General features: G+C 44.5%; 1 protein-coding gene across 1 annotated transcript in view; it reads left to right on the forward strand.

Moving 5' to 3' along the window:
• Positions 1 to 904: 904 nt before the first annotated feature.
• Positions 905 to 25,708, forward strand: part of NAGLU (N-acetyl-alpha-glucosaminidase) — a 101,842-nt gene continuing 77,038 nt past the window's right edge. Inside the window, exon 1 of the mRNA XM_069237709.1 lies at positions 905 to 1,560. Within this exon, the coding sequence (XP_069093810.1) occupies positions 1,148 to 1,560 (413 nt within the window). The 5' untranslated portion in view covers positions 905 to 1,147. The remainder of the gene's footprint in view (positions 1,561 to 25,708) is intronic.

Genomic DNA, 25,708 nt, shown 5'->3' on the forward strand with positions numbered 1-25,708 from the left:
GTTGCAAATATTTTACTAAAGCATGGTATTACTGACAAGACATTTGTAATTGAAATGTCCAGTAAATTTGAACTGACATGCAGTTTTACTGATGAAACTATATAAAGCATTTAGTACACAAACATTAATCTGAAGAAATGGGATCTCAGCAAATAATTCATTTGCCCATCACAAAGTGAATTGATTGGTTTTGATCTAATTAAAATATTTGCTTCCGTCAAAAAGCTGCTTAAATTGTTTGTTCTTGACTAGATATATATGCTGAAACATCTGCACAGTTCACTTACAGGTATTTGTCATTATTCTATCACATTATAGATTTTAAACTTCAGCCTTCTCTTTCACGCTCCTTGTACCCCAGCAAGATTGTCACATAGTTCACTTCACAAAATCCTCTCTCTTTGCAGTCCGAGAAAGAGAAGTAAAAAATCTATCTTCATGTTAAAAGAGTGGACAGCAATTTGTCTAACCTTCTGAACTGCAGCATGGTTCTTTTGGAGGGCGCTGCATCATCCCCTGCACCTCTGCTTCCAGCGCGTATGAGTTCGTGTGTGCCCTGTGTGCCACCTGGCAACAGTGAGTAGGTATGGACTGGGACTCTGTGGAATTGGTATTGCATCAAAGGGCCGATCGGGTTCCTTCCCATACGTTTTGGAGTTGGAGATACTGGTAGTTTACGATATACTTTGTGCACGAAGCAGGGACGAGGCCAAGTTTTGCAACGATTTAGTAAAAGGCATCACCACCTCTACAGAAGGCACTCTCCGCTTCAAACAGGGAGTAGAAGAGAAGAGCTGTCTCGGAAGCCAATCGGAGCATGCTTCTGAAACACGCCCCGTACTTTGCTCGCCACGGCCAATCGCGAGCCACCTTACAAGAAGGGAGCGGCTTAACTTTGTAACTCCAGGAACTCTCCAGCTTCAGGTCCCAGAGCCTGTTGCAGCAGCTGTGCTCAGAGTGCTTCGAAGCTCCTGTCCAGGGATATGGGAATGAGGATGCTGCTGGTTGGTGCTACCCACTTTGGAATGGCACATATATAGTTCATTATTAACTTAATTTGACTCGGGCTGTGTTCGCGGCGTCTTGCGACAGACTGGTTTCAGAAGTGCCGTAGTTGGTGCAAATTAGATCGCTCAACCTGAAAAAGATGCAGAGCTTCCTCATCTTCCTCCCCGCCCTGCTGGCACTGGCGGAGGTGGCCTCGGGCAAGGAGTTTGCCACCCTGGCGCACCTGAAGCCCCAGGCAGCCGACGCCACCCAGACCCAGGCGGTGCAGGAGCTACTGCAGCGGCTGATCGGGGGCCGGGCGGCTGACTTCGTGGTGCAGGTGAACAGCTCCCTGGAGGCTCGCGCCGAGGGGGCAGACACCTACCAGCTCAGCACGCTGCCCGGTGGCAAGCTGCAGGTGACCGGAAGCACCGGGGTGGCCGCCGCCACCGGCATCTATAGCTACCTGAAGTACTACTGCGGGTGCCACATCTCCTGGTCTGCAGCGCAGCTGCGGGTCCCGGCACCCTTGCCCCCCGTGAAGGGCACCGTGACCGTCACCGCTGCCAACAGGTAAGGGGCAAATTTACTTAGCATCATCAAAGTTTGACGCATGTCTTTGATCTTCGTGCACCTCATTTAGTTTCCCCGATATAGGATAAACCACAACCAACCTCTTTGCAACCATACACAGACGGAAACTGGTCCGTTGGTCTCGTCAGAGATATCAAGGTCTACACACATTCTGCAATCACCGTACAGTAACCAGTCGCCTCATGGCGCTGTACGCAACGGAAGGGTACACGTACAATAAGGGACAGTGTACTTTTTCCATAGTGCTATCGCCAGGCTAAAAGGTATGGCTATATGAAGCGCTTTATTATTACCATTAACAGTTGAGTTGAATGGCTTCTAGGCACTTCCGTAACATGCCTATGAAAGGCAATATGTCGAAGGCGCTGGAACACGTAGTATAATCTGCCTCACCTCACACACCCCGTTCAAGGTTCCCGAGCTCCTCGCACAGTTTTAAGGCCCACACTCTTAGAATTGTCGGTGCAACGAAATCCAGGCTTCTTTTACTCTGTCCATGTGCACAACTTCATCACACTTATTCCATGTGCTCCAGTCCCCACCCATTTGGAACATTTTCGCCTAGTTCGTAGCACTGTCCATGTGCACCGTCTGTTGCCAATTTAGCGGAAGCCACCCAACCCAAACCCTCCCTCTCCTCCACCAAGGTTGTAATGAATTTCTCCCTTCCCCGGCCACCCATCCTGGGAGAGTATAGGTCTGTAGTTCGTTCTGCAAAATTGGAGGTGGGCAGTTCATTATGCAAAGTTCAATTGGGGTACTCCATAAACTGGCCTATCCGGCTTTGTACATGACCATATCTTACAGTAGAAGGTGTGTATCTTTATTTTATCTGCATCCCACCAGATTAGATTTCCTTAAACGTTTTTGCTTTGAACTACCCCTAAGCAAATTGTTTTGAAGTCGGGCCCCCGTCTAAAACATCATGGCAAGCATTTGGGGAGTGGGAGGGACAAGGCTGGGGACAGGGGCTGGAGTTTTTGAGAACATTTCATGGGTACCTTTTCTTTAGCTTATACGCCATATTAAATACGAGATTTACAAAAGAACAAATGTATCACATAAACGCAGAAAATGGCCAGAAAACACTGCTTCATGTAATTGGGGTGACGTGGGCTCCACACCCTCCTGGAATGCAGTGCAACATCACCTGGTGCGCTAATGTTAGCAGCTGCTCTGAGTAGCAGGCTGACTCCTATGCCTATTTCACAATTTCACCCCCCTTTTTTCACACCATATCAGACCCCGCTCAACGCACCAAACCCTGGTCTGTGCTGCTATGCCACTCCACTCAGCAAGGTAGGACTGTTTTACAGCTCCCATTGCCGCTTCACCTTCAGCTTCCCCCCAACCCACACCCTGCACTCTTCCACCCACACCACTCCAGACCAATACCCCGCATCGGTCTCGCTAGCTTGCATGCTCTCAACACCGCTTTCTTAGGAAACACTTCACGAAATCTCAGCAACTGAAACATGGCTGAACCCAACGTCTTCTCCTGACATCACTGTGGCCATCCCACCAGGTTACAAAATTGCACGGCAAGATTATCTCCAGAAGACAGGAGTCATACTTGCTATCATCTTCAGGGACACTATTAAATGGGACACCTCCACGAATCAGAACACTCCCTTCATGGAACACATGCACTCCATCCTTCAATCAAACGAATGTTTCACCCAGAAAGGCACCCTGGCCTACAGACCACCATGACCATGAACAAACTTCAGCAACCTCATCTCAGATTTCATTGCTCTTATCACTGTCGCATTCAAGGACTTCGTTCTACTCTGCAACTTCAATCTCCAATCGGAAGACCCTACGGAACCCTCCTCCACCAACCTTCTCAAGAACCTGTACAACATCAGACTCTCCCATCTCTTCATAAACCAACATACACGTCGCTGGCCAACCCCATGACCCAATCTTTGCCATCAAGAACAACATTCAATATATCTCCTCCTCACTGCTCACCTAGACTGACCACCATACACTTCCAACTAACCGCACTGCAAGCCAAAGTGACCACCAACATCAATCTGCCCAGCCGGAACTGGCTTAGAATAACGAAAGCCAACCGGCACTGAACCCTCAAAACATACCAACCCAACTATCGGCTACCTAGATAGGGACATCACCAACTTCAATCAGTGGATGAAAAGCTGTGCAGACACAACACCCTACCAATCAAAATCCACAGACATCCCAAAACCAACGGACATGACACCTGGTACACAGACTAATGCAGAGAATCCAAAAGATAGTGCCTGGATACCCTATTGGGTGGCAAGCAGCGGTCTACAAATCTAGATACAATAACATAACATACCTGTTCATCACTCCAGTCTTGAAACAGACTCTCTGGGTCTGATTTAGATATTGGCAGACGAGTTATTAAATCACAACAGTGACGGATACCCTGTCCGCTAAAATCTAAATCCCATAGGATATAAATGGATTTAGATTTTGGCGTACGGGGTATATGTCACCATGGTGACAGAGTAACACATCCATCAATATCTAAATCAGGCCCTTTGTCTTTTTAAGAAAAAAATATATCCCACTTGTTTTATTTTGCTTTTTTATGTAAAAAACATTTTGGGGCATTTCCAGGTTGTCAAATGTTGCATAGATCATTTTAAAAAGAACATGCCATGTTTTACATATAGCTAGTGATCATTTACATCTTTTGGTTATTCATGCTAATTAGCTGAGGCATGGATTCACATTGTTGTATGGGACTGTTGTCTTCCTATGAAGATCACATAATGTATTTATTTTAATACCCATTCTAACTTCTAACTCCGCCTCTTCCCCCCAAAAAATGATTAACCTCTCAAGAGCGAATTCTTTTACGTCTTGCTGACATAGTTAAAGAGATGTTGATGGGGGAGCTAACCGGGTGTAATGGCCATTCCTCTGGTCTTAGGTTGCCATTTGCAGAGTGATGTTGATGTCTGACTGTTTTTGCAGTTCATGCTTACCGCTCATCATCTGAGGGTGTTTCCAGTCTATACAGCTTTAATATAAGTTCAGTATTAGGTTTATGGCACATGAGCACTTTGCTTGTCCAGGGAGGTCTGTTGTCATTATTTCCATCTGTTTTGAAAGTTTAGTATTTCATCCCATAGCCCAGCAATGGGTTTATTTACACAGCCTTCACATTTCCTCCCTTCTGGGTGCCATGCTCTTAATATAAAACCTCTTGTTTCCAGAGGTCCAGTCATGGAGGCCCAGATGTGTTTTATCTCAGTGTAACCCTTTTGGCTAATAATACCGCAAGGTCAGCAAAATTCATAGCCTCCTTATGTTTTTGGGGTTGGGCACATATACCCAGTAGGCAGCCCTCTCGGCTCTCCATCTCCTCCCTCCCTGTCGTGCGTCCTGTTTTGTCTAACACTGTTTTCCACTATGTATGGAGCGTAGGATAGCCCCAGAGCATGTGTTGGAAATTGGCAGTACCATGTCCGCACACAGGGCAAGTCAACGGTGCTGTCAAATTAACTCACGTTGCCAGGTACCTACCATGTGCCTGGATCGCAAGATCTAAAGAGTCCTTCCAACTCGTAGACTACAACTCCTGCACTGTGGCTACTGGCCGAAACGAGTCTGTAACAGTGTTTACGCTCTATCCACTCTAGAAACGCAGTCGCCCTTAGATTTATAGTATGAATATTATTACCATAGATGGTACTTAGCAGAAGGACTCTATCTGTGATTGAACGGTCAATGTCGCCAATAACTCAAACGTATAAAATGAATTGACAGTGATCATCCCCAAGGGGTATTTCTTTCTCTCTCTTTAAAAAAAAATAATTAGTGATTCTCACGATTGTGATTTAATTCATGAATTTGTGTTGTAAATATGTTCTTAAGACAATATGTTTTTTTTGCCATCTCTGTAAGTATGTTGCTTTTATGGCTTATAGTCGGAATAAAGCTTCATTTATTAATATTAACTCACGTTTTGCCACCCTTTGTGCAGCAAGAGTGCCTTAGGCCCTAGTGCTAGCAAGGAAAATGAGCCCTGATGCACCTTTTGTAAAGCAAGGCAGTCATAACTGTGATGTAGTTGGCTCCTCACAACCTGAGCCCCCTGTGCCACTCATCTGCTTCTCTAATGATAGCTACCACCTCACGCCGAAAGCTGTCTCTGCCCTTTGTTAAAAACATGGGCCCCCATCTTACCCTGTCTGCTACCCACCATCTCTCAGAGTCCAAGCTACAGTGTTTCCTCTGCTTCGATTTTCCCCTCCCTTGGGTCATTGCTCTGAGGCCCAAAGCAACACTAGCCCAGCAAGGTTGCAGGTTGATTAACTGTTTTCACTTACAAGCAATCCCTTCTTGCATCCACCCTGTGCTCTACATTAAAGGTGATCCAGCTTCCACCTTCAGACCTAGTGACCATTCTCACTGATCCCAGATTACTGCGTGGCCTAACTTCTAGTATGGTACACCATTCACACCTGCCAGGTAGTTGTACCTTCCTTTGGACCACGTCACACTGCTGGTTGCCTCTTGTTCATCTGTCAGACATTCAGTCCATACAAAATGGGTGCCCCTCCACATCTGGTGCCATTGAACTAAGGAGGCATGCTGTGTGGCCTTAAAGGTCCACCAGCATGCTTCATTCTTTCTTCTGATTAGTCTCTAACCACCAGTATAGTTGCCACCTAGGCATGCATTCGCGGTGAATGTTCACTTGGTGGGCACCCCTTTTCTGGCTTAAAGTGCAGTCCCCGTCGCCTGTTTCCAGGGCAGATAATCATTTTAGAGTCTTTGCATCATAGCTTTCTGGCAACATTTCACTAATGTCCCAGGCGCCTCTAGCGGTTACCGCAGTGGTGTAACATTAGCCCCTGCGGTGGGGTAGTGGAGGGGAAGGCAAGCTCCATGGGGCCGTATCGGCACAGTACCCTGACTCAGTCCAGCAGGGCCCCCTCCATGTACTTTGCAGGCCCCCCCCCTCAAGTTTTGTTACACCACTGAATTAGCGGAGTCATAGAACTCCTATTTTCCCTGTAAGGTGTGGTGGGCATGATGGGTGCTTTGTAAAGTATCATGTGCCTTCACTCCCTCAGGCCTCTGAAATGTAATTTGCAAGGTTGGAGTTAAAACCCCTCTGCAGTTTGGGCTACTCGGGTCGGGCCAGAGATTAGAACTAACAATCTTAGACTTCATTGTAATATGTGAATCCTCTGATGTTTGGCTGAAGGGTGCATCAAATCAACTGATGTGGGGAATGAGTGCGTCAATTTACTTAATCTTAGAAACGAGTTTGAATGTGATGTGTGACTATGCTTATGAGTAAGAGTGAGTGAAAACGCAAAGACAATGAAACAAAGCACATGCCACAAAATGCCCGAGGTTTTGACACCCCTTTTGAACTGCTAGTGTAATGGCATTTGAAGATGGTGTCCATTTTATGTTTGGTCTCCTGGTAAAAAAAAGTTTCTTCAAAATGCCTTTCTACTACCCCTTATTGCCCTGGGTATGCCCGTATATTTCACAAGTCCACTGCTCTTTGGGAATGGGAGAAGACATCTCCATTCAAGAATTTGTCTTCAAAATGGGCCCAAACAGTTGATTTTGGAAACACCAATTACAAGAGGTGTCTTTAAAAACCCAAGGGCTTGAAGTTTAAGGCGGTATTTAGAACTGCACACATATTTGACGTTTCAGAGTAGTGTTTGGGGCTATGTGCCTCACCAGGGTGACCCACTAGATTCTTGTAGAACTTTTGGGTGCAGAAGCTGGAGTATTTTTTTTGAGTATTTTATGACAGTTAATGGAAAGGGAAATGTTTGTTTTGTTTTTCTGAAATATAACTTTATTCCAGTTATTTCATTGGCTTAAGGCTGGCACGTTTGGTCCTGCGTGTTTAGTCTAGAGCTTTTTCAAGGAAATATAGTAAAATACATTTTAGCCCAGCATTGAAGGAGATATCTTTCTGAATTTATGCTCGTACTGTCTCGTACACCTATGATATACCGTTCATTAGCTATTGCGAGAAAGCAGTTGCATACTTTAATATTCTTTTTCTCTCTCTCGTTCTTGTATTTATTTTTCTCTCTTTTTTACTGTTAGTTGCTTCTTAAATATTTTGTTGCGTTTCTAATCCTCTCGCTCGCACTACATTCATGGGTTTTTAATGTGCTTGCTGGGGGCACCATCTCCCAGCACCAATTGATGCCAGATGCTCGCTTAGCTAGTGGAAGAAGGCAGGAAATGTTCTGGAGGCTGTTATCTGCCCCACGGGGTCGGTAAACCGTTCTGATGGCTATCGTCTACTGGCTCCGCCTGACAGCAAGCTTTCAACAGAACGCACATGGGGATGTGAACAGAACCCACAGAATATTAAGATGGAGAAAGCAGATAAAAGGCAGGAAGAGGCGGGAGAAGCAGCACTGACCATGCGGGTAGGCAGGTATTTTGGGGGTGGGTGGTAGGGAGGAGCACGCACAAAAGAGACCAAGAAAGTGCATGTACTCCCAAAAAGTTGTGTAAGAAAATCAAACTAGCAGTGGCAAAGCCAAAACGTTGGGCCTCTGTGAGAGCTCTTGGGTTTGCCAATATCTTTTAGCCATGGGAACAGGACAGTAAAAAAAAAAAAAAACAAGCATTTACAATGCAACGGGTCTTGTGTTTGCTCATGTTAGAGCTGATCACGTTGTAAACTCCTAACCCGACTTTTCACCTTTCGGGCAAAAGTGCATTTATGCACGTAACCCGAAAAAGTGAAATTAACTATGTAAAGCGCTCGACTTCTGCCAAGCGAGATCGTGCTCGTAAATTAGAGAAAAAGAAGTCCACGAGCCCGATGGAAAACAGCGAGCCTCGCATGTTTTCTGTACTTGGTCGCTGCGCTCGAGGAGGGCTAGCCACCGGAAAAGGCATGACGTATGCGTGCCTTCGACTAATGAAAGCAAGCAGATTTTATTAGGCAAGCCCACGAACCAATAAAAAACACTGACGTGAAGTTGAGAGGGCTCTGAGCCCTTTTCTAAATACTAAAGCGTCTCGCTGCGATACGCTTGCGCGACCGCATGCAACGCAAGCTCCACCCTAAAAATATGGTGGGAAGGAATTTTAAGGGGGAAGAGCCTGGGTGGGAGAGGAGGAAGCAGTAGGAGCACGGGGTGGCAGGGGAAGAAGCAACAGGAGCACCGGGATGGCAGGGGAAGAAGCAGCAGAAGCACCAGGATGGGAGGGGAAGAAGCAATGGGAGCACCTGGGGTGGAAGGGAAAGAAGCAACAGGAGCACAGGGTGGGAGCGGAAGAAGCAGTAAGAGCATAGGGTGGGAGGGGAAAAAGCAACAGGAGCACCGGGGTGGCAGGGGAAGAAGCAGCAGGAACAATCAGGGTGGCAGGGGAACAAGCAACAGGAGCACAGGGTGCCAGGGAAACAAGCAACAGGAGCACTGGGAGGGAGTGGAGGAAGCAACAGGAGCACATGGGATGGCAGGGGAAGAAGCAACAAGAGCACAGGGTGGCAGGGGAACAAGCAGCTGGAGCATGGGGCAGTGGTAGTGGAAGAAACAACACGGCACAGGGGTGGAAGAGAAAAAAGCAACAGGAGCACTTGGGAGACGGGAAGAAGCAACAGGCGCATAGGGTGGCATGGTAACAAGCAACCTGAGCACGGGGTGGGAGGGGAAAAAGCAACACAGAGCAAGGGCAATGGGAGGGGAAGAAGCAACACGGAGCAGGTTGTGGAAGGGGAAGAAGCAACACGGAGCAGAGGGTGGGAGGGGAAGAAGCAACACAAAGCCTGGGCAATGAGAGGAGAAGAAGCAGCAGCACGGAACAGGGTGGAAGGGGAAGAAGCAACACGGATAACTTTGTAAATGCATTTATGTAGTGCTTGCTACCCCTGATGAGGCATGGAAGCGCTTTACAGCGAGTAGCAAGCTACTCCGAAACCCAAGGCTAGTGGTTAATCCAGCGGTTATTGTTGGTTATTACAATTAATCATGTGGTGTTAAGAAAAAACTGCATGCATTTACTCCTGTTATTTTGTGATTGATTATATTAATATCAGTTAGGTGTGATCATTAGTGGGGGCTACTTGGTTTCAGGTGAATAGTTGGTGAGAGAGTCTGCCACAGGTTAGGTAATGTTAGGTTATAGGAATACAGATTTAAAGAATGAGAGGTTGTGATCTGTGACAAGAGTTCTGAGCCAGTTGCAGAATGGCAATAAGAGAGATTGAAGCAGACAGACACGAGAGTGAGAGAAGGCTATACTCTGAAATAGACCACACGCAGAGGATGGAAGGTAAGAAGAGGGTCACTGAAGAAAGGAAGAAGAAGAATCAAGCAGAAGTGTGTCAAAGCAAATGTTTTTTTTTTTTTTTTTTTTCATGCAGAGATTTCTGGAGTATAGTGGCAGATGTTTTCTTAGATAGCCAGCAGTCTGAGGATGAAAGCTGTAAAAAGAAACAATATTATACATATTACTCCATATCTGGGGCTGACAGCTTAGACATGCGAGTCCAAGTGTACACATCATTTAAACATTAGAAGCCCGAACCTGCTGTGTGCCAAGCATAGGGCAGCCCTTATAAACATAGTCAGGAGTATACCAACCTTGGCATGTCTGTACAATGCACAAGAGGAGTTGGTGCAGACAAAAAAGAAAATGGCCCATTTAATGATCTTCTCTCACTATTCTCTGTTAAAGGTTTCACTCACTAAAAAATAGCTATATGAGTGTCTGAGAGCATCTTGTCAGTATGCAGTGAGAGTTATACCCTGTTTTATTGGCTATTCTCGTTCTTGGTTGTTTCTGTGGCACAAGAGAGCAACCACTGATTTTAAAGGTGTCTACAGCTAACATCCCAAGTATGGTGTGTGTGTTTTTGTATGTGGCCAGTGTAGTATATGCATTGTACTTAAGAGTTAACCAGAGTAATGGAGGCCAGTGTGTTGTGTTTTGGAAGTCCCTGGCCTATTCCTGTGGACAAGATGGGTGTGTTGTTGTTTTCAGACAGTGAAAGTGTAACAGGAAAGAAGCAAGAGGGAGGATACCTAGATACTGAAGTGAGGACAAAAGGAGACCGGGCTTCTATAGAAAATTACCTTATGTCCTTTTGCTGATAGGAGCTGCTGATAAGCCTAGTGGGTGGGGGTGGGATGAGAAGAAGCTAATAAATAAAATAGTAACTGAATCACAGTGTGAGCAGTGGAAGGACACTAAACAAGTTAATTCCATCAGTAGTTGGTCCATGCTGTACACAAAAGAAGAGGAAGTGTGGTCAATTAGGAGGCAGCGAAGAAGAGTGACAATGAAGCCAACGAATGGTAAGCAGTGGGCGGGCTTAAAACCCCTTATCATAAACGATAACCCTCACAGCGACTGCGCATGCACCGGCACCAAGCGAGAACTAAAAAGTAAGTAGATCCCTGAATGCAAGCAGTGGAAGGACGCAAGTCATCTAGCCTTAATAGAGTAAAGAATAAATGCTTTGGAGGTAGGATAAACAAAGGAGCAGGGGACTAAGATTGACAAGTCTTATAATCAATAGCAAGGGGCTGACTCAGAGTCCATTGTATGTATATATTTTAATGTGTTAGTGACAATAGGTTTACAGCAATGACAGCTAAAGCTGTCTTTAGGCTGGTCCTAAAAACACGTATCTGCCAATGCTTGTTTACTTTGGTGGCATGCTCGAGGGGATTGTTCTCAGTCATTAGGAAGAGACTGCCTGCTTGCAAAGTCCAGCATGAGCAGAGTAACAGGTATAATCAGATTTTTTTCATTCAGCACGGGCAGAAGGATACAGGAGCCAAATGTTGAAGTGCTTTTTGTAGAGACCAATCAAAAGCCAAAGTTACTTTCTTGAACACAGACTACCTAACCCTATAGACCAACTCATGGGAAAAAAACCTCATGCTAAGAAAGGTGTGAAGGAGCCCACACACAGAAAAAACGATGGTGCATTACACCCTGTCCTCTTTTGTACGGGGCAGAGTACACAGAAATAAACTAATGGCTGTATTGCTCTTGTGTAGCCTAAACAATATCTGGTGCTGCAGTGACAAACATTTTTTCTGTGACCAGGGACGTCCAAACTGCTTCTTCCTACTAAAGGATCAGACCCTCTTGTATTCGGACAGAACACTAATGCCCTCATTACAACTTTGGCGGTAACTGCCGCCTACCGCCACGGCGACGGCCATCAACATACCGTCGCCGTGGCTACCAGCCGCCCACCCACATTATGACCGTAGACAGAATTCCGCCAGAAGGATGGTGGAATACTATCGACAGTCATGGCGGCAGACGGCGGTAAGGTGCACTGCTGCCAGCAGCAGCGCCACGCCAGCAAAACACCGCTGTCCGTATCATGAGCCATGATACGGCCTGGCAGTGTTTTGATGGCGGACGCTGCTGCTGGCAGCAGCGTCGTGTCCCGTCTTCTGCCGAAGGACCCCCTGCAAGCAGGTAAGTCGGGTTCTTCGACAGGAGAGGGGGGGCGGGTGGTGTGTGTGGGGATGTTGTGTGTGTCTGTTTTTGTATGTAGGTGTGAGTCACGTTCAATGCGCGCGTGAATGACTGAATGTGAGTGTATGTGTATGTTGTGTTTTGTGAATGCCTGTGTGCGACAATGTATGTTGGTGTGTGTTGCGGTGTGTGTATGTATGTGTGCATGCGTGGGTGGATGTGGGTATGCGTGTGTGTATGATTGTGTATGTGTGGGCATGTGGGTGCGTAAATGTGTGGGGGGGCAGGAGATGGAGGGAGAAGGTGCATTGCAGGGAGCAAGGTGGCTTGTACGCTTGTATTACACAGCCTGTTTTGTCATCATTCATGATCATTTTCCCAGGTAGAAAAGACTTCTCTTAACTGACCTAACCAAATTACAGACCAGTGTGTTCTGTCTTGCTTAGCTGGTCACAAAGCGGCTGCTTTTTAAAGTCTGGCATTAGCGAAGACCTTTTGGTTTTACTAAAATCATTTGTGTAATATACTTAGTTATAGGGGCTTGCAGCCAGCCTTCATCATCCATTAGCCCGTTGTTGTGTTATTCTGGTTTTTCTTCTGCCCACTCCAGTATACAGTACGGGCTGTTGGTCAGCCCACCTCAGCTGTTGGCTGACTTTACTGTGAGTGACAACATTCTGCTCTTTCACAACGGGACATCCTCAAAGTAAGTTTTACAAAACCTGTGACAAGAAAAGCATTGACAAAGTCAAACGGTTGGCAGCCAACGTGGAGATGTTGGCTTTGCAAATGCTTGTTTAAATATCGTAGTGGGTTAAGGCACCTGCTACTTAGATTTTTTTTGTATGCCCAGCAACTTTTAGAAGATAATAATGGTAAGATAGTTCTGGTGGTTAATGCACTTCTTGGGGAGATCTGAGTTTTGGCTAGTCACCGTTTTGCCTCATAAAGTAGCATAAAGGGTCAATGTGCCTGAGGCAAAGCACATTATGTAACATGAAGATCACAGATTTGTATTTTATGTAGATAGGTAATCGGTTAACTGCTTACTTGCAGTTCATAAGTTGCAACCCTTCTCATATAACACCGTGAGCTAAGTACAGCCATCTAGGAGTTTCATGCAAACTGCAAGGAATGAGTTTGGAACCATAGGTTTTTTTCCAATCTCGCTTTAGTCTAAAGTTTCTAGAAAGGGTTACCTTGGTTATTAATACATTTATTAATACAGACAACCCCAACCACTGCGATATGCTTTAAGCCATGACTTTGTCTTTTTCCTGACCATGCACTCTCAACATAAATACCTATCATGATATGTGTGTCCATACATTGATTTACACACTTGCATGAGTTATTGTCTCTGTATAATGTTTGGGTAAAGTAAAGCACTCTGACACCCTACAGTAGGATGAGTAATAATTAAATAAAAGGTGGGTACTATTTAAATCATTATTTTTGTAATTACTTATACAGACAGATAAGCTGACCTTCTTACAGTGTTTGCATATCTCTCCTACACAAGGGTTGAACAAAGATTAAAAAAACCGCCTTTTAATCATAGTTTCTCGTAAGCACTTGTGATATGATAACAAACCCCTGCGCCTTTGTTTCCCTCCATTGCATCGACATCTAAGTGTTAGGCTCCAGATAGCTCCCATCCAGGATGGTAATGAAACAAAAGGGGGGCAGATGGCCTTTTAAATCAGGCCTTTGTCCTGGGTCCAGCTTGAAGTCAAAATAAGAAAGTCCCTTCAAATTACATTTTACACCAGGGCAAAAAAGGCATATCTTACTCCATCCAACTATCAGTAGCTGCCAGATCCGGCTGCATCCTCTTCATTTCCTGCATTGTAAGTCAGACATTGTTGTAGAAACCCAGGTTCGACTGCACGTCCTTTGCACGTCAAATAGTTCAGTGGGTTAACTCACCCACTGCAGAAATGGGTGGTAAACTGCAGGGTATGCAAGTGAATAGCAGAAGGCCCTGCTCAAGCTTTCATCCTTCCTAGTATTTTTTTTCCATATATTTAAAACGTTATTTCCGAGGTGGATTCATTGAGTGCTGGCTAATAGCGAGACCTACTTAGCACAGCAGGAAAAAAAACTGGCAGCAAATGTTGCATGACAAATTGGCTGCAGTGCGACCTAATGTTCCTGGCAAGGATTAGTTTTCGCCTCCTCCCTGTCATTTTTAGCCCTTCTCCCTCACCGCCCCTTTCCTTGCATTGAACTGCTGTTGTGGTCCTGTGTCTTGGTAAAGTTCGAGAAGCCTTTCTCTATACAGCTGCACTCGTTTTGTTTGCTGCGCGTCTTCCTTTCCCAGGCATTTTGAAACAAGGAAGTTCTGGCCCAGTAGCTGAGTGGCCAGTTGCCGAATTGTGTGTCTCACAGCAGGCCAGGGCCTAGCCTGAAAGTTGGTAGGGCTGAGGAGAAGTCAGTCCCGTCCAGCTTGATGCCACTGTGTGCTCAGTCCTGCAGAGCTTTCAAATTAGCTGGCTGTTCCAAGGAATTAGTGAATGGTGTACGATCGCCCATTTTCTTCCAGGGCAGGAAGATACAGAGAATTCGTAGGTGTGGCTTTGGTTGGGGAGATACCGCGGCAAGCTCGCAAAAGGCGGCACGTGACGTCTCTCGGTTGGAACACTGACCACTGAAAAACGTTCATGTCACAAGATAGGCTTTGGCCTCGCGCAGCAGACAGCCCGTTCTGGGGGTTTCCAAGAGGAAGTGGAAGTAGTCACTCCAGACCTTCATCGCGGATTGAGCGCGGAGGTCTGCGCGTGAGAGCCAGCTGCCCTCTTCATTGCTGCACTATCACCGTGTCTCACCTCGTGCTTTTTCAGTTTTTCGTAACTCATTGTTCACACTTTACCTAGTACATGTATGTCACAATAAAATGTTGTCAAAAGAGTGTTGCTCTGTATACAGTCATTGTGAACCTGCAAATCGGGCATGAACCCCTGTTGGGAGCTTTGTCTTCTGTGCCTTTCACTATTCGTTGTATGTGCAAGCACGCTGTCTCTTTAATTGGAAGGTGCAAGATACCAAGGATTTAAGTGGTTTATGTGAGATGCAATGGCGTGGCCTTGTGTTATGAGGAATAAATTACCCCTTGCAATACATCAAAAGGATATTGCAAGTCACCTCGGAGCTCCATGACCTTTGGACGTGTTCCACTATATGGCCACAGAACTATTTGCTGGTTTCAACTATCCTTATAATAATTAGAACTCCCGATTTTATGGTATTTGTTTTTGACATTTCCGCCTGTATTTATTCATATTTATTTTTTGCTCAATGTACCTGCGTCTATCCTTATTTATTTAGGGTTTCTTGGAAGAATGAGCTGCAGCTACTATGTTAGTGCATAAATATAGCCCAGTAAATGTACTTTCGTACCTCTGAGGTGCAGGGACAAGACTGGAGGCACGCTGGCCCTCCTATAGGTAATTGCAGCCGCTCGCAGACGACTCAGGGCAATGACAGGTCATAGAGAAGACTACAGTTGATTGTAGGTGAAACTGGTCAGCAATTGCATCTAGTCTCCATAGTCACAGACTTGACTCCATTCCAGGGGAATGAGGGTTTTGAATAGGCCTGGTAGTCTTAGTTACTTCTTCATTGGTTGCAGCAGCACAGCCTTCTTCCAAGCCTCAGTCTTGGGTTGATCACAGAACCAGCTTCACACGTATGCAGAGTTCTTCCATGTAAAAGGTGAAGACGGGGTAAGCTAAAGGGGTCAGTGTTTATCCAGTACAAGGTGGTTTTCAACAAACTAGCCGAAAATCCTAAATTGGTTCCCAGCATTTGGAAGAAGCAATGCCAGTCTGTGCCCTTACTTCTGGTATGCCACATATGCTTGGCAATGAAGCTCCGGGGGAACTGTCACTGTTAGGTTGAGGATTGGGGTACAGACAACCTCTGGTCAATCAGATGCTTTTGTTGGGTCTTTCTTTGTTCAGTAGACAAGGGCACACAGTGCATTGACAAGCAGGAAGTCAATCTCTGTTTTTTTAAGATGTGCAGCTTTGATCATGCCCTTGGCCACGGTCATTGTTCAGGGGTTGCCTCTTTCAGGCCACAGTTTGACCGGTTGAACTACCCTGTTCCATGTGAGTTGAACACAAAAGTGCCGGCATCCTTTTATTTAGTGGATATGAATTCAGACCCAGAACCAGCTTTAGAATGTTTTTTACAGGAAGTTGGGAAAGGAAAGGGCAGTGTAGGGGGACCATATAATTGACTATTAGCAAACCCTACAGGGCAACGCTGCAACATTGCCAGTTACATACATTTTCTGAAGCACTGTTATGCACACCACATACATCTGTTGGGATTGGGCCTCTTCCTTACATACTGCATGGATATACTGAGGCAAAATGGGCACACTATGGTGGTGATAAAAAGACCTTTTATTCCGCTACTAATAATGACTTGCCACCACCCGTTAGTAGACATAGTCTGGTTATGAGGGCTGTAGTCACTAAAGTTATAGGTACCACTTTAGATGGGTCCAAACTATCCAACTGAGTAAAGAATTCTGCTAGTAAGCACATTGTCGCAACACTCGTGGCACGGGGCTCCAGCACATACAAATAACCGATTGTAACATGGACACTATCCCAGGGACTTTTGACACAACACTTTGATACAAATATCACCCAGTCACACAGCAGAAGGAACTTGCCGCACAGACTCTCAAAACACAGCCAGTGTGCCATTGTAGACCATCGTTAGACCTATCACACCACTTTCCAATCAACAATTCCCTCTACACACCTTTGTAGTTTTACCTATGATTTGCCTTTCTGAGACTGAATATGTTAAAACCCTAACACAACTGAACAACACTCTTGTGCCCCAAGCCCACACCCCCCAAAAGCTCCCCCCCCCCTCATCACCCTCATAACCATTCTTGTTTAGTTTGCTTAAACATAACAGATTCCTGTGTACACCAAACCCCGTCATAGCTGTTTACTTGGCTTGCAATGCTTGTCAAGAAAATGTGACAGGCTGGGCAATCAATATTGAACACATACACTTAACACTCTAAATATCCTTACATGTATCTTGGACATTTAACTTTAATATGAGCCAACATGATCCAATTTGTGAACGACATGAACCAATAGTAAAAAAAGAATTACAGACGAGTGATATTTACTAACCACTTGCAACCACAAAGTAGTGCACAACTGAAAGAGCTGGGTATCGGTCACATAGATATGCAATTCTCTCTCATGGGGATTTAACATTTTAATAGGATAGAAAATATAAAATGTGAATAGAATTGGAGATAACAGTGAGCCTTGAGGTACATTTCGTGTGATGATGGTAGATCTAGAGAGGAATGGGCCAGATTGGAGCCAGTAGGTTTGGTTTTGTAGAAAGGAGGTATTCCAGGGTGGTTCTATAATGTTAATGACTGCTGAAAAATTCAGTTGCCTCAAACAGGTCCAGAGTGATATGTAATACTTTCCTGATATTAAGTTGTGCAACTGTGTGCCTCGGCAGGGTGGGAGTCTTGACTGAAGATCCCTGAGGAGGCCACTTTATGTGAGAGGAAAGTTTCTGAGTGACAGCTCTTTTTAGTTAGTGTCTCCGCAACACAGGTTAGACAATAGATAAGTCGGTGCCTGTGAAGGTTATTTGTATTCGATGTACATTTCTTTAAGGTGGGGTTTGTGGTTGTGTTTGAGGTGGAGCTACTGGAGAAGGAGATATTAATAGTCCATCTAATGAGTAGCAGCAGTATTTTGAGAGCCATATTTCTAACTTTGCAAATACCGACTGTGAGACTAGGAGAATGTTTTTTTTATAGAACATCAGTGTTTCTTGTGCCACATCAACACAAGGTAAGCTGTTTTAATTGGGAAGGTTTAGAACGTTTCTTTCAGAGGGTGATTGACTGTTTGAGAACTTAAATTGGAGCTACCAGAGACAGTAGTATTAACGGTCCTACTGAGGAGCAGGGCAGCAGTGAAGTGAAACCCAATTTTGTAATTTTGGGAATACAGACTGAAAGACCAGGGAATTTTTTTTGTAGGACATCATTTTTTCCCGTCATCCTTAATGGCAGGTGTGAACTCAGAGAAAGTATAACAGGAAAATGATGGCAGGAGGGACTTATCAAGCCTCGACAAAAGAGGATTTGCTCTGAATTCTGACTTTGATTTCTTTCTTTAAGAAGGATAGGAGGCTGTTAAAAACATCATTTGTGGGCACCACGAGGCTTGATATTGGGCAGGGGCTCACCAACGCTTAATAGATATTGAATAATTCTTTGGTTGGATTGTTTCCAGTGACGCAGACGTATTAGCATAGATGGCTTTCTGACTCTGTTAAAAGCTCTTTTATAGACTATTGAATAGATTTTCAATGACAGCTGATCTGGGGAAAGTTTAGATCTAACCCAGCATCTTTCCAGGGCTAGTCCTAGATGTTTTATTTAGGAGAGTCTGTCAATAAGCCACTTGTTTATCTGTTTGAAAAGCCTGTGTTTAGTGTTGAGTATAATTACACTGTGGTTTGGATATTGATAGCTAAAAGTAAACATTGAGGAGGATGTTTGAAATAAAGAGGTCGGGCCAGTGTCTAACCAAGTTTGTTGAAACATTAACCAATTTGGAGAAGACAAGCCTGTACAATTCTTCAATTATGTTTTGCTTTAAGTTTATGAATCAACAACCAAGATGTTCAAGTTAAAAGAACCTAGGTTAGATTTGAGATTGAAAATATATATTGGGGGAGATGAAAGGGGTGAGAAAGGAAGAAGGTAATACACTGTGTTTTTTTTTTTAATTTCTTCTCATCCGAACGGTGGTGTCCGAGCTGTAACAGAGGACGGCTGCTATGATATTATTATAGTTTGGACGGTGGTAGTTTGATATTAATGTTTCCGAATATACTTCCAGGGTGTTTGTTTTTAATTTTATTTTTTCCCTATATCATTTGTGCTGTTGCAGTGTCCATTATTTCATAAGTCCAAACATATTTGTAGAGACATTTGTGTGGTGTGCTTTGGGGTTTTGGCATGGGCGTGGCAGATCTTAGGAGAAAGTTTTCCTCTCCCCAAGGTTGAGGCCGGGCAAAGTACTTTAGATTATCAGTTAGTTACACTTTTTTGACTTGTACCCCTTCTTTTTTCATGTCTTTCTACTCCTCTACGCTCCAGTGTCTCATGGTGTTAGGTTTTGACGAATTGCATCTCTTTTATTGGAGATGCCACAAGGCATCTCTTGAGCCCTTCCGAGAGGCACACTTAACTCATGCACTTCTAAAAGCAGGGTGCGAAACATTATTCCTCTTCCTACCTATTGTGTATCCTATCCTATGCAATTCCTCTGTCACTGGGACAGTCCACCTCATCCGTGCACTCATCCCAGCAATTGGTTACTCAGTTATTTTAGTGCCAGTATCTAATGTAGTGGAACATTTGGCACAAAGACGAAGACACCACTCAATCATTGACTCATTCCCGATTGAGAACCATCTGGCATTATTGCACTAATGTTAACTTGACCCAATCAAAATCCATTCTGGGAAATTCATATCACACATAATCATACACTTGCATACAAATTAAATATAGTTCTAAGATGTTTTGCGCTGTATTGACCTTTGGCTTGAAAGTTGATGAAAACTCTGAATAAAGGTGCATCACACTTTTCCGAAGGGTACCTAGTACTGTATAGGAGACACAAAGATATACTTAAGCATATGTCCCATCTTGCAAAAGTGTCACTCTCAACTCTAACCAGATGGGCCATTCTTCAGGCTGAACGACCACTTCAGAATCTAGGGTGGATTCTCTACCGAGAAACTACCTTTCTCAGCACCCATCTGTGGGAGCCCTGTTACCTGGGTGGTTGTTGGTGATGATCCCTTGGTGCTAGTCTGGTACGCTTTCAGCATATGAAGGATTGCGTCAACACCGAACTACAGTAGGTTGATGTCCAGAATTAGTTTTAGCCCAGATGGTAAATGTTCTTTCCAGTTGTCCAATCTTGTTGCAGACTTGCTGTTCCTCTTCCCGGCCTCTGGCACTGTGTCTCCTAGAGGCACTAGCAGCAGTGGCCCTAGCAGAGCTGTGAGAATCGGGCTCCCTTGCGGGATAATGTGGTAGCAATTCAAGGAGATATACTTCTGTTAGACTTCATATCTGCTTTGGACCCTAATCTTTACAGCAGATACCTCTTAAGTAGAACATTGCGTGTGGAGTAATAGCTTTTATTCCCCTTTTCACATATTTCAAACTCCACCACCTCTTTGTAAAAACACCCTCTAAGCAGGCAGACCTCCGATCCATTGTATTCACCCTCATGCTCTCTGAAAACACAGGCCTTCCCAAGTAGTTGCACATGCTTTCCCTAGGTGCTGTGAATCCCTTCACTAGAGCAGGCACTAACTCATATCAATCACCACCTCACTCCACGTTGTCCGTACACCTTATTCCTAGTGACAGGTATTATTTTGTCATTTTAATGTGTTCTGGAAGTTGTAGTATTCGTTTGCTCCCACTGACCTAATTGGACTGGTGAGAAAAGACGAGGACTGGAAACATGGTGTTCTGCCAACATATATCATGGTACAGTCTTCTCTCTCGATGCTGCGTCCTGGACACACAAGCTGTCTTGCACGTATCTGCCTCTTTCTCTCTCTTGCTTCCCCTTTTCTCTCTTTATGTCCCAGTCTCCCTGTGTTGGAGACAATCCCAGGAGCCAAGTGTAGTAGTTTGAATTGTCCTCAGTTGATCTCTGTCCCTGCTCAGGTCAATGTTTTAAGGATTGCTTTACTCAACCCTCCTGCATATCGGACCGCCAGAGCCTGACTCTAAAACGATCTATTATATTCATTTTATTTGGTCGGGAGTTGTCTGAAATTGTGACTCCGAACACTAGAATGTTCCCCAGAAAATATAGATGTAAAGTCAAGTGACTTCCCCACTATCTCTAAGCAAATCACAATGGTTTAGTGCATTGTTGCTTAATTCAAGTGAATGAACTAAATGGATCTGGTAGACCGAGTTGAGAAAACTGTATGTAAATCATGGCTTCCACAGAGGCTTCTTGGACCATGTGGAGAGGGCCAGATTGTGAACCTATCACGCTCTGGCTTGTCTCGGGCCCAAATTCGAACGGCTTTGATCAAATGGCGGCCAAATTGATCCTGACATGCCGGCTCATTAGAGGAACTTTGCTCTGGTACCCTAGCAGGAGGGATCCCCTGCATGTCGGAGTGAATGGCGTGACTGCAAAAACAAATTAAAGGCAGAATTTGTTGTTCCTTTTTATGCTTTTCTTGCCAGGTGGGTTTCAGGACATTTTCAAACCCCCTCTGAATGATTGTGATTTCAAGTTTTTTACTGAGGACTTGAATGTACCCAGATACATTTACTTACATGAACCTTGGAAATTGTTTTCTTAATGGACAGTGAGCTGGAGAGAATATGTATGCGTCATGAGAAAGCCTTCTTTCCTAATGGAAAGGAAGCTGACTCCTTTTTTAGGTCTGGGTTTTGATAGTTCCACTACCAAGGAGACCTGTTGCTTACAATATACTTAGAGTGTACTCTGGATGCACCTCTTTCCACCAATGGATTTCTCTGCCCGGCCTTCTTTAGTGAGTGGCTTGAGACTTTGTCAGCCATGTCTTGGTCAGCCCACTAGAGTATTTATCACTCACCTAAAAATGTAGTCTTTTGCTTCCACATGAGTGCCTCGTATTGAACTGAATAAGGGACTACTTTCCAACTATAGCCCTCTTTATTTGAAACGAAGAAATCCAAAGAGCTGTCATAATAATGTGTTTTCATTTTTTGTCTAGCTTTAATTTGTGTATGCTTCATGTGCAAGTACATCAAACCCAAGCCTGTTGCTTTTGCCAGTGTTTGTTTAGATTTTTGGTTATTAGAGCATGCATCCACTGCATGCAACCCAAGTGCTACTTCTAATAACTAATGGTTTATTATTATTATGTATATTAAGCTGAGCAATTTTTTTTGTTTAAAAAAAAAAAAAAAAAGAATTGTGTTTCACCAAATATTGCCGAGGGTTTGTGACTTTATACATATTCAACTTATTCCTCCTTACAAAAATTCACCAATGTTCACCGAGGTAAAAAGCGTGTGGGATTTTGCATGTGGGATGTATTTCTACAGTGCTGCTCATACGCCATAGAGGGTGTCCTGGTGCTAAAGCCAACAGAAGCCTGAACCTTGTTGCTGAAACAACCAAATCTTTAAGCCTTGCAGAAGCCTAGAACTCTTTGCTGAAAAAAAACAAATCTTTAAGTCTTGCTAAGCCTAGAACTCGTTGCTGAAACAACCACATCTTTAAGTCTTTGTGGAACCTTAGGTCCAACCCTAAAATAAAAGGGCAAGCTATTTCAGAGCCTAGGCACAAGAAGGGAAAATAGTCTCCCACATTATGAGCAAAATGAACTCGAGGAGCACTGAGTGTGCTAGCCTACTAACTAGAACACTCTTTATTCATTTTAATTCAAAAAGGGATACCAAAATGATCAGACCAGATTACATTAATTGGCACTCCCGCTTTGATTGTTTAACTCATAGTAAAAATTACGTTGATTAATCGCTTTTTATGTCAGTGGGGGAGAGCATTGCTGTTCCAGATCAGTGCAGTTAAGGAATAAAACAAATCTTTTGAATCACTATTACTGTTGGCTCCCCACCAAATATTAAAATGCCCCCAGTACACAAAAATTAAATGAATGTAATACATAGGGCGTGGAGTAGCGCAATTTAGACTCCATCCTCTACATGTTATCATTGTACAATTACGCATTTATTTTTGACATTATTTTTACTGTGTGACTTAATAATATTAACATGTGTGAACATTAAAACATATTAAGAAATGTAACCACTGAGGAACTGAAGCCTTATAAACGTGTGCACTAATGTTAATTTAAATTGTTTTCATGTATTTATTATACAGGTTTTATATTTACACTCAAGTTGTATTTGCAGAGGTCACATGCATTTATTTTATTCATGTTCTGCATTTACTTTGAAAGTTATACGTATGCATGTGTAATCATGCATTCGAAATGCGCATTAAATGTTTTGTTAAAGTTAGCCTGACTAAAGGCCTTAATTTTTAAATGGACTTTGCTTGGTCAGCGTGTTCTTTCTTTTGCAGGTATGGTCTCACAATTTCATTAGCTAAGAGAAGAAGTATTGTTGTATGTATTACTTGATAGTGAGGCCTGAGAAGAACATTTTTGGCAAGAAAACATGGAGACCTAATGAGCAAATGAAGCCTCCTATTCATTGTGTATTAGGAGCAAAAGATGCTCAAGGTTGCAGTAACTGTCCAAGTTCCGTGCGATGGGAAATTCGGGTGATGTTTCAAATGCACACCACAAGAAGGGAAATGATTGATTCCTGGTGGGGTGGGAAGACTTATGATTGTTGCTGAAGGTTTTACTTGATTTTAGTAAGCTCCAGCAAAAAGGACAGCAATCGAACCGCCTTCAAGTCTGCCCTCAACAACTACCACCACCTCCTCAAAGCCGCGAACAAGGCCCTGACACACCGCATAGAGGCCAGTGCCAACCAGACCAACAAACCTTTCATGATCATCAGAGAGTTCACCTGCCTTTCAACCACAAAAAACACAATTCCGTCCTCGTAACAACTCTGTGATGCTCTCATAGACCACTTCCACAAGAAGATAGCCCCCATTTACAGAAACTTCGAGCCCCAAACCACCGACCTCCTCAGCATCCCAAACTCCACAGAAGCAGCCGCCGACCATGCGCTCATCACATGGGAACAACTCAACACTGCGAATACCAGAGCCTTAATGAACTCCGTCCACTCAGGAGAACCCACTGCCCTCTACCCCCATCGATTCTTCAACATCGGAAGCGAGGAGATCAGCTACTAGCTCACCACCATCCTCAACACATCCATCACCACAGCCACTTTCCCCGACGCCTGGAAACACACAGGAGTCTGATCTCTCCTCAAGAAACCTTCTGCAGACCCCAACAATCTACAGAACTATCACCCCATCTTGCTGCTCCCGTTTCCTGCCAAAGTCCTAGAGAAATACATCAACCACCTATTCACTGAACACCTGGAAAGATACAACCTGTTAGACCCCTCTCAATCATGATTCAGAGACAACCACAGCACTGAAAAAGCCTTGATCGCTGCAACAGATGACATCTGCACCCTACTTGACAGAGGAGAATCTGCCGCTCTGAACCTTCTCGATATCTCCGCTGCCTTCGACACAGTCTCCCACCAGTCACTCATCAACCGACCGCATCAGTGCAGAATCAAAGATGACCCCCTAAGATGGATGGCATCCTTCCTCTCGGGGCACACACAGGAGGTCCGTCTCTCTCCATTCACCTCTCAGCCAAAGCATACCATCTGTAGCATCCGGCAAGGTTCGTCGATCAGTTCCATCATATTCAGCATCTATATGACGCCACTAGCAGATATTGTCAGAGCCCACAACATCAACATCATCTCCTACGCCGACGACACCCAGCTCGTCCTCTCACTCTCAACAGACCCTACTATATCGAAAATCAACTTTCAAAACTGCATGAGGAACGTCACAGCCTGGATGAAGAGCAACTGCCTGAATCCCAACATGGGCAAAACTGAAGTACTGATCTTTGGCAGACACACCTCCAACTGGAACAACTCCTTGTGGCCTTCGGAGCTCAGACCCATCCCCACCCGACAGATCACACCCGTAACTTCGGCATCATCCTAGACAGCGAATGATCAATGAAGAAACAGGTCAACGCCGTCTCCTCAGCCTGCTTCCACACGAACCACAGGCTTTTTAAATGGCTTCTCTCCGACACCAAGAAAACAGTGACACAGGCACTCATTACCAACCGTCTGAATTACGGCAACGCACTGTATGCAGGTACTACCAGTAAACTTATGAAAAGACGTCAGACTATCCAAAACGCCGCTGCCAAATTGATTCTCAACCTACCCAAACGAACCCACATCTCCCGTCACCTGAGAAACCTCCACTGGCTCCCCATCCAGAAGAGATTTCATTTCAAGCTTCTGACCCACTCATACAAAGCCCTCCACGACCAGGTACCCAGCCTACATGAACCATCAAATAAAATTCCTCAGCCACACCGAAACCTCCGCTCCGCCCACCTCGCCCTCACACAGACACCTCACATCTGCCATGCCCGAACAGGAAGGGGATCTTTCTCCCACCTCGCCGCCAAATCATGGTACGCACTTGCCCTCCACCTTCGTTCATCACCCTCACTGGCATAATAAAGAAATGGACTCAGGACCTGGCTTTTCAACTGCAACCCTCAACCCAGCGCCTGGATACCCTCACGGGTGATAAGTCGCTCTTTACAAGAACTAATTGATTAATTAAATTAATGTTCACACCATCTAAATTTAGAGCAGATTCCCTTAGCCTTTGAGGGGTACAGACTTCTTTGCTTCCTGTATTCTTGCAAGTGTGAAGCTTCATGCTAAACCCTTATTCCAATTCTGGAAGTTTTTTATTGGAGTCTTCACTATGTTGACACCGTCCTGCATTGCCAAATGTCCTTGAGGCCCTCTCTACAAACCATCCTCATACTGTAATTTAGAACCCTGATTAGATGACTTTAGAACGTATTCATGTTTAGGAGAGAGAATCTGAGTTTCTTT

This window comes from Pleurodeles waltl, chromosome 6 (assembly GCF_031143425.1).
Source record: "Pleurodeles waltl isolate 20211129_DDA chromosome 6, aPleWal1.hap1.20221129, whole genome shotgun sequence".
NCBI classification, from domain to species: Eukaryota; Metazoa; Chordata; class Amphibia; order Caudata; family Salamandridae; genus Pleurodeles; species Pleurodeles waltl.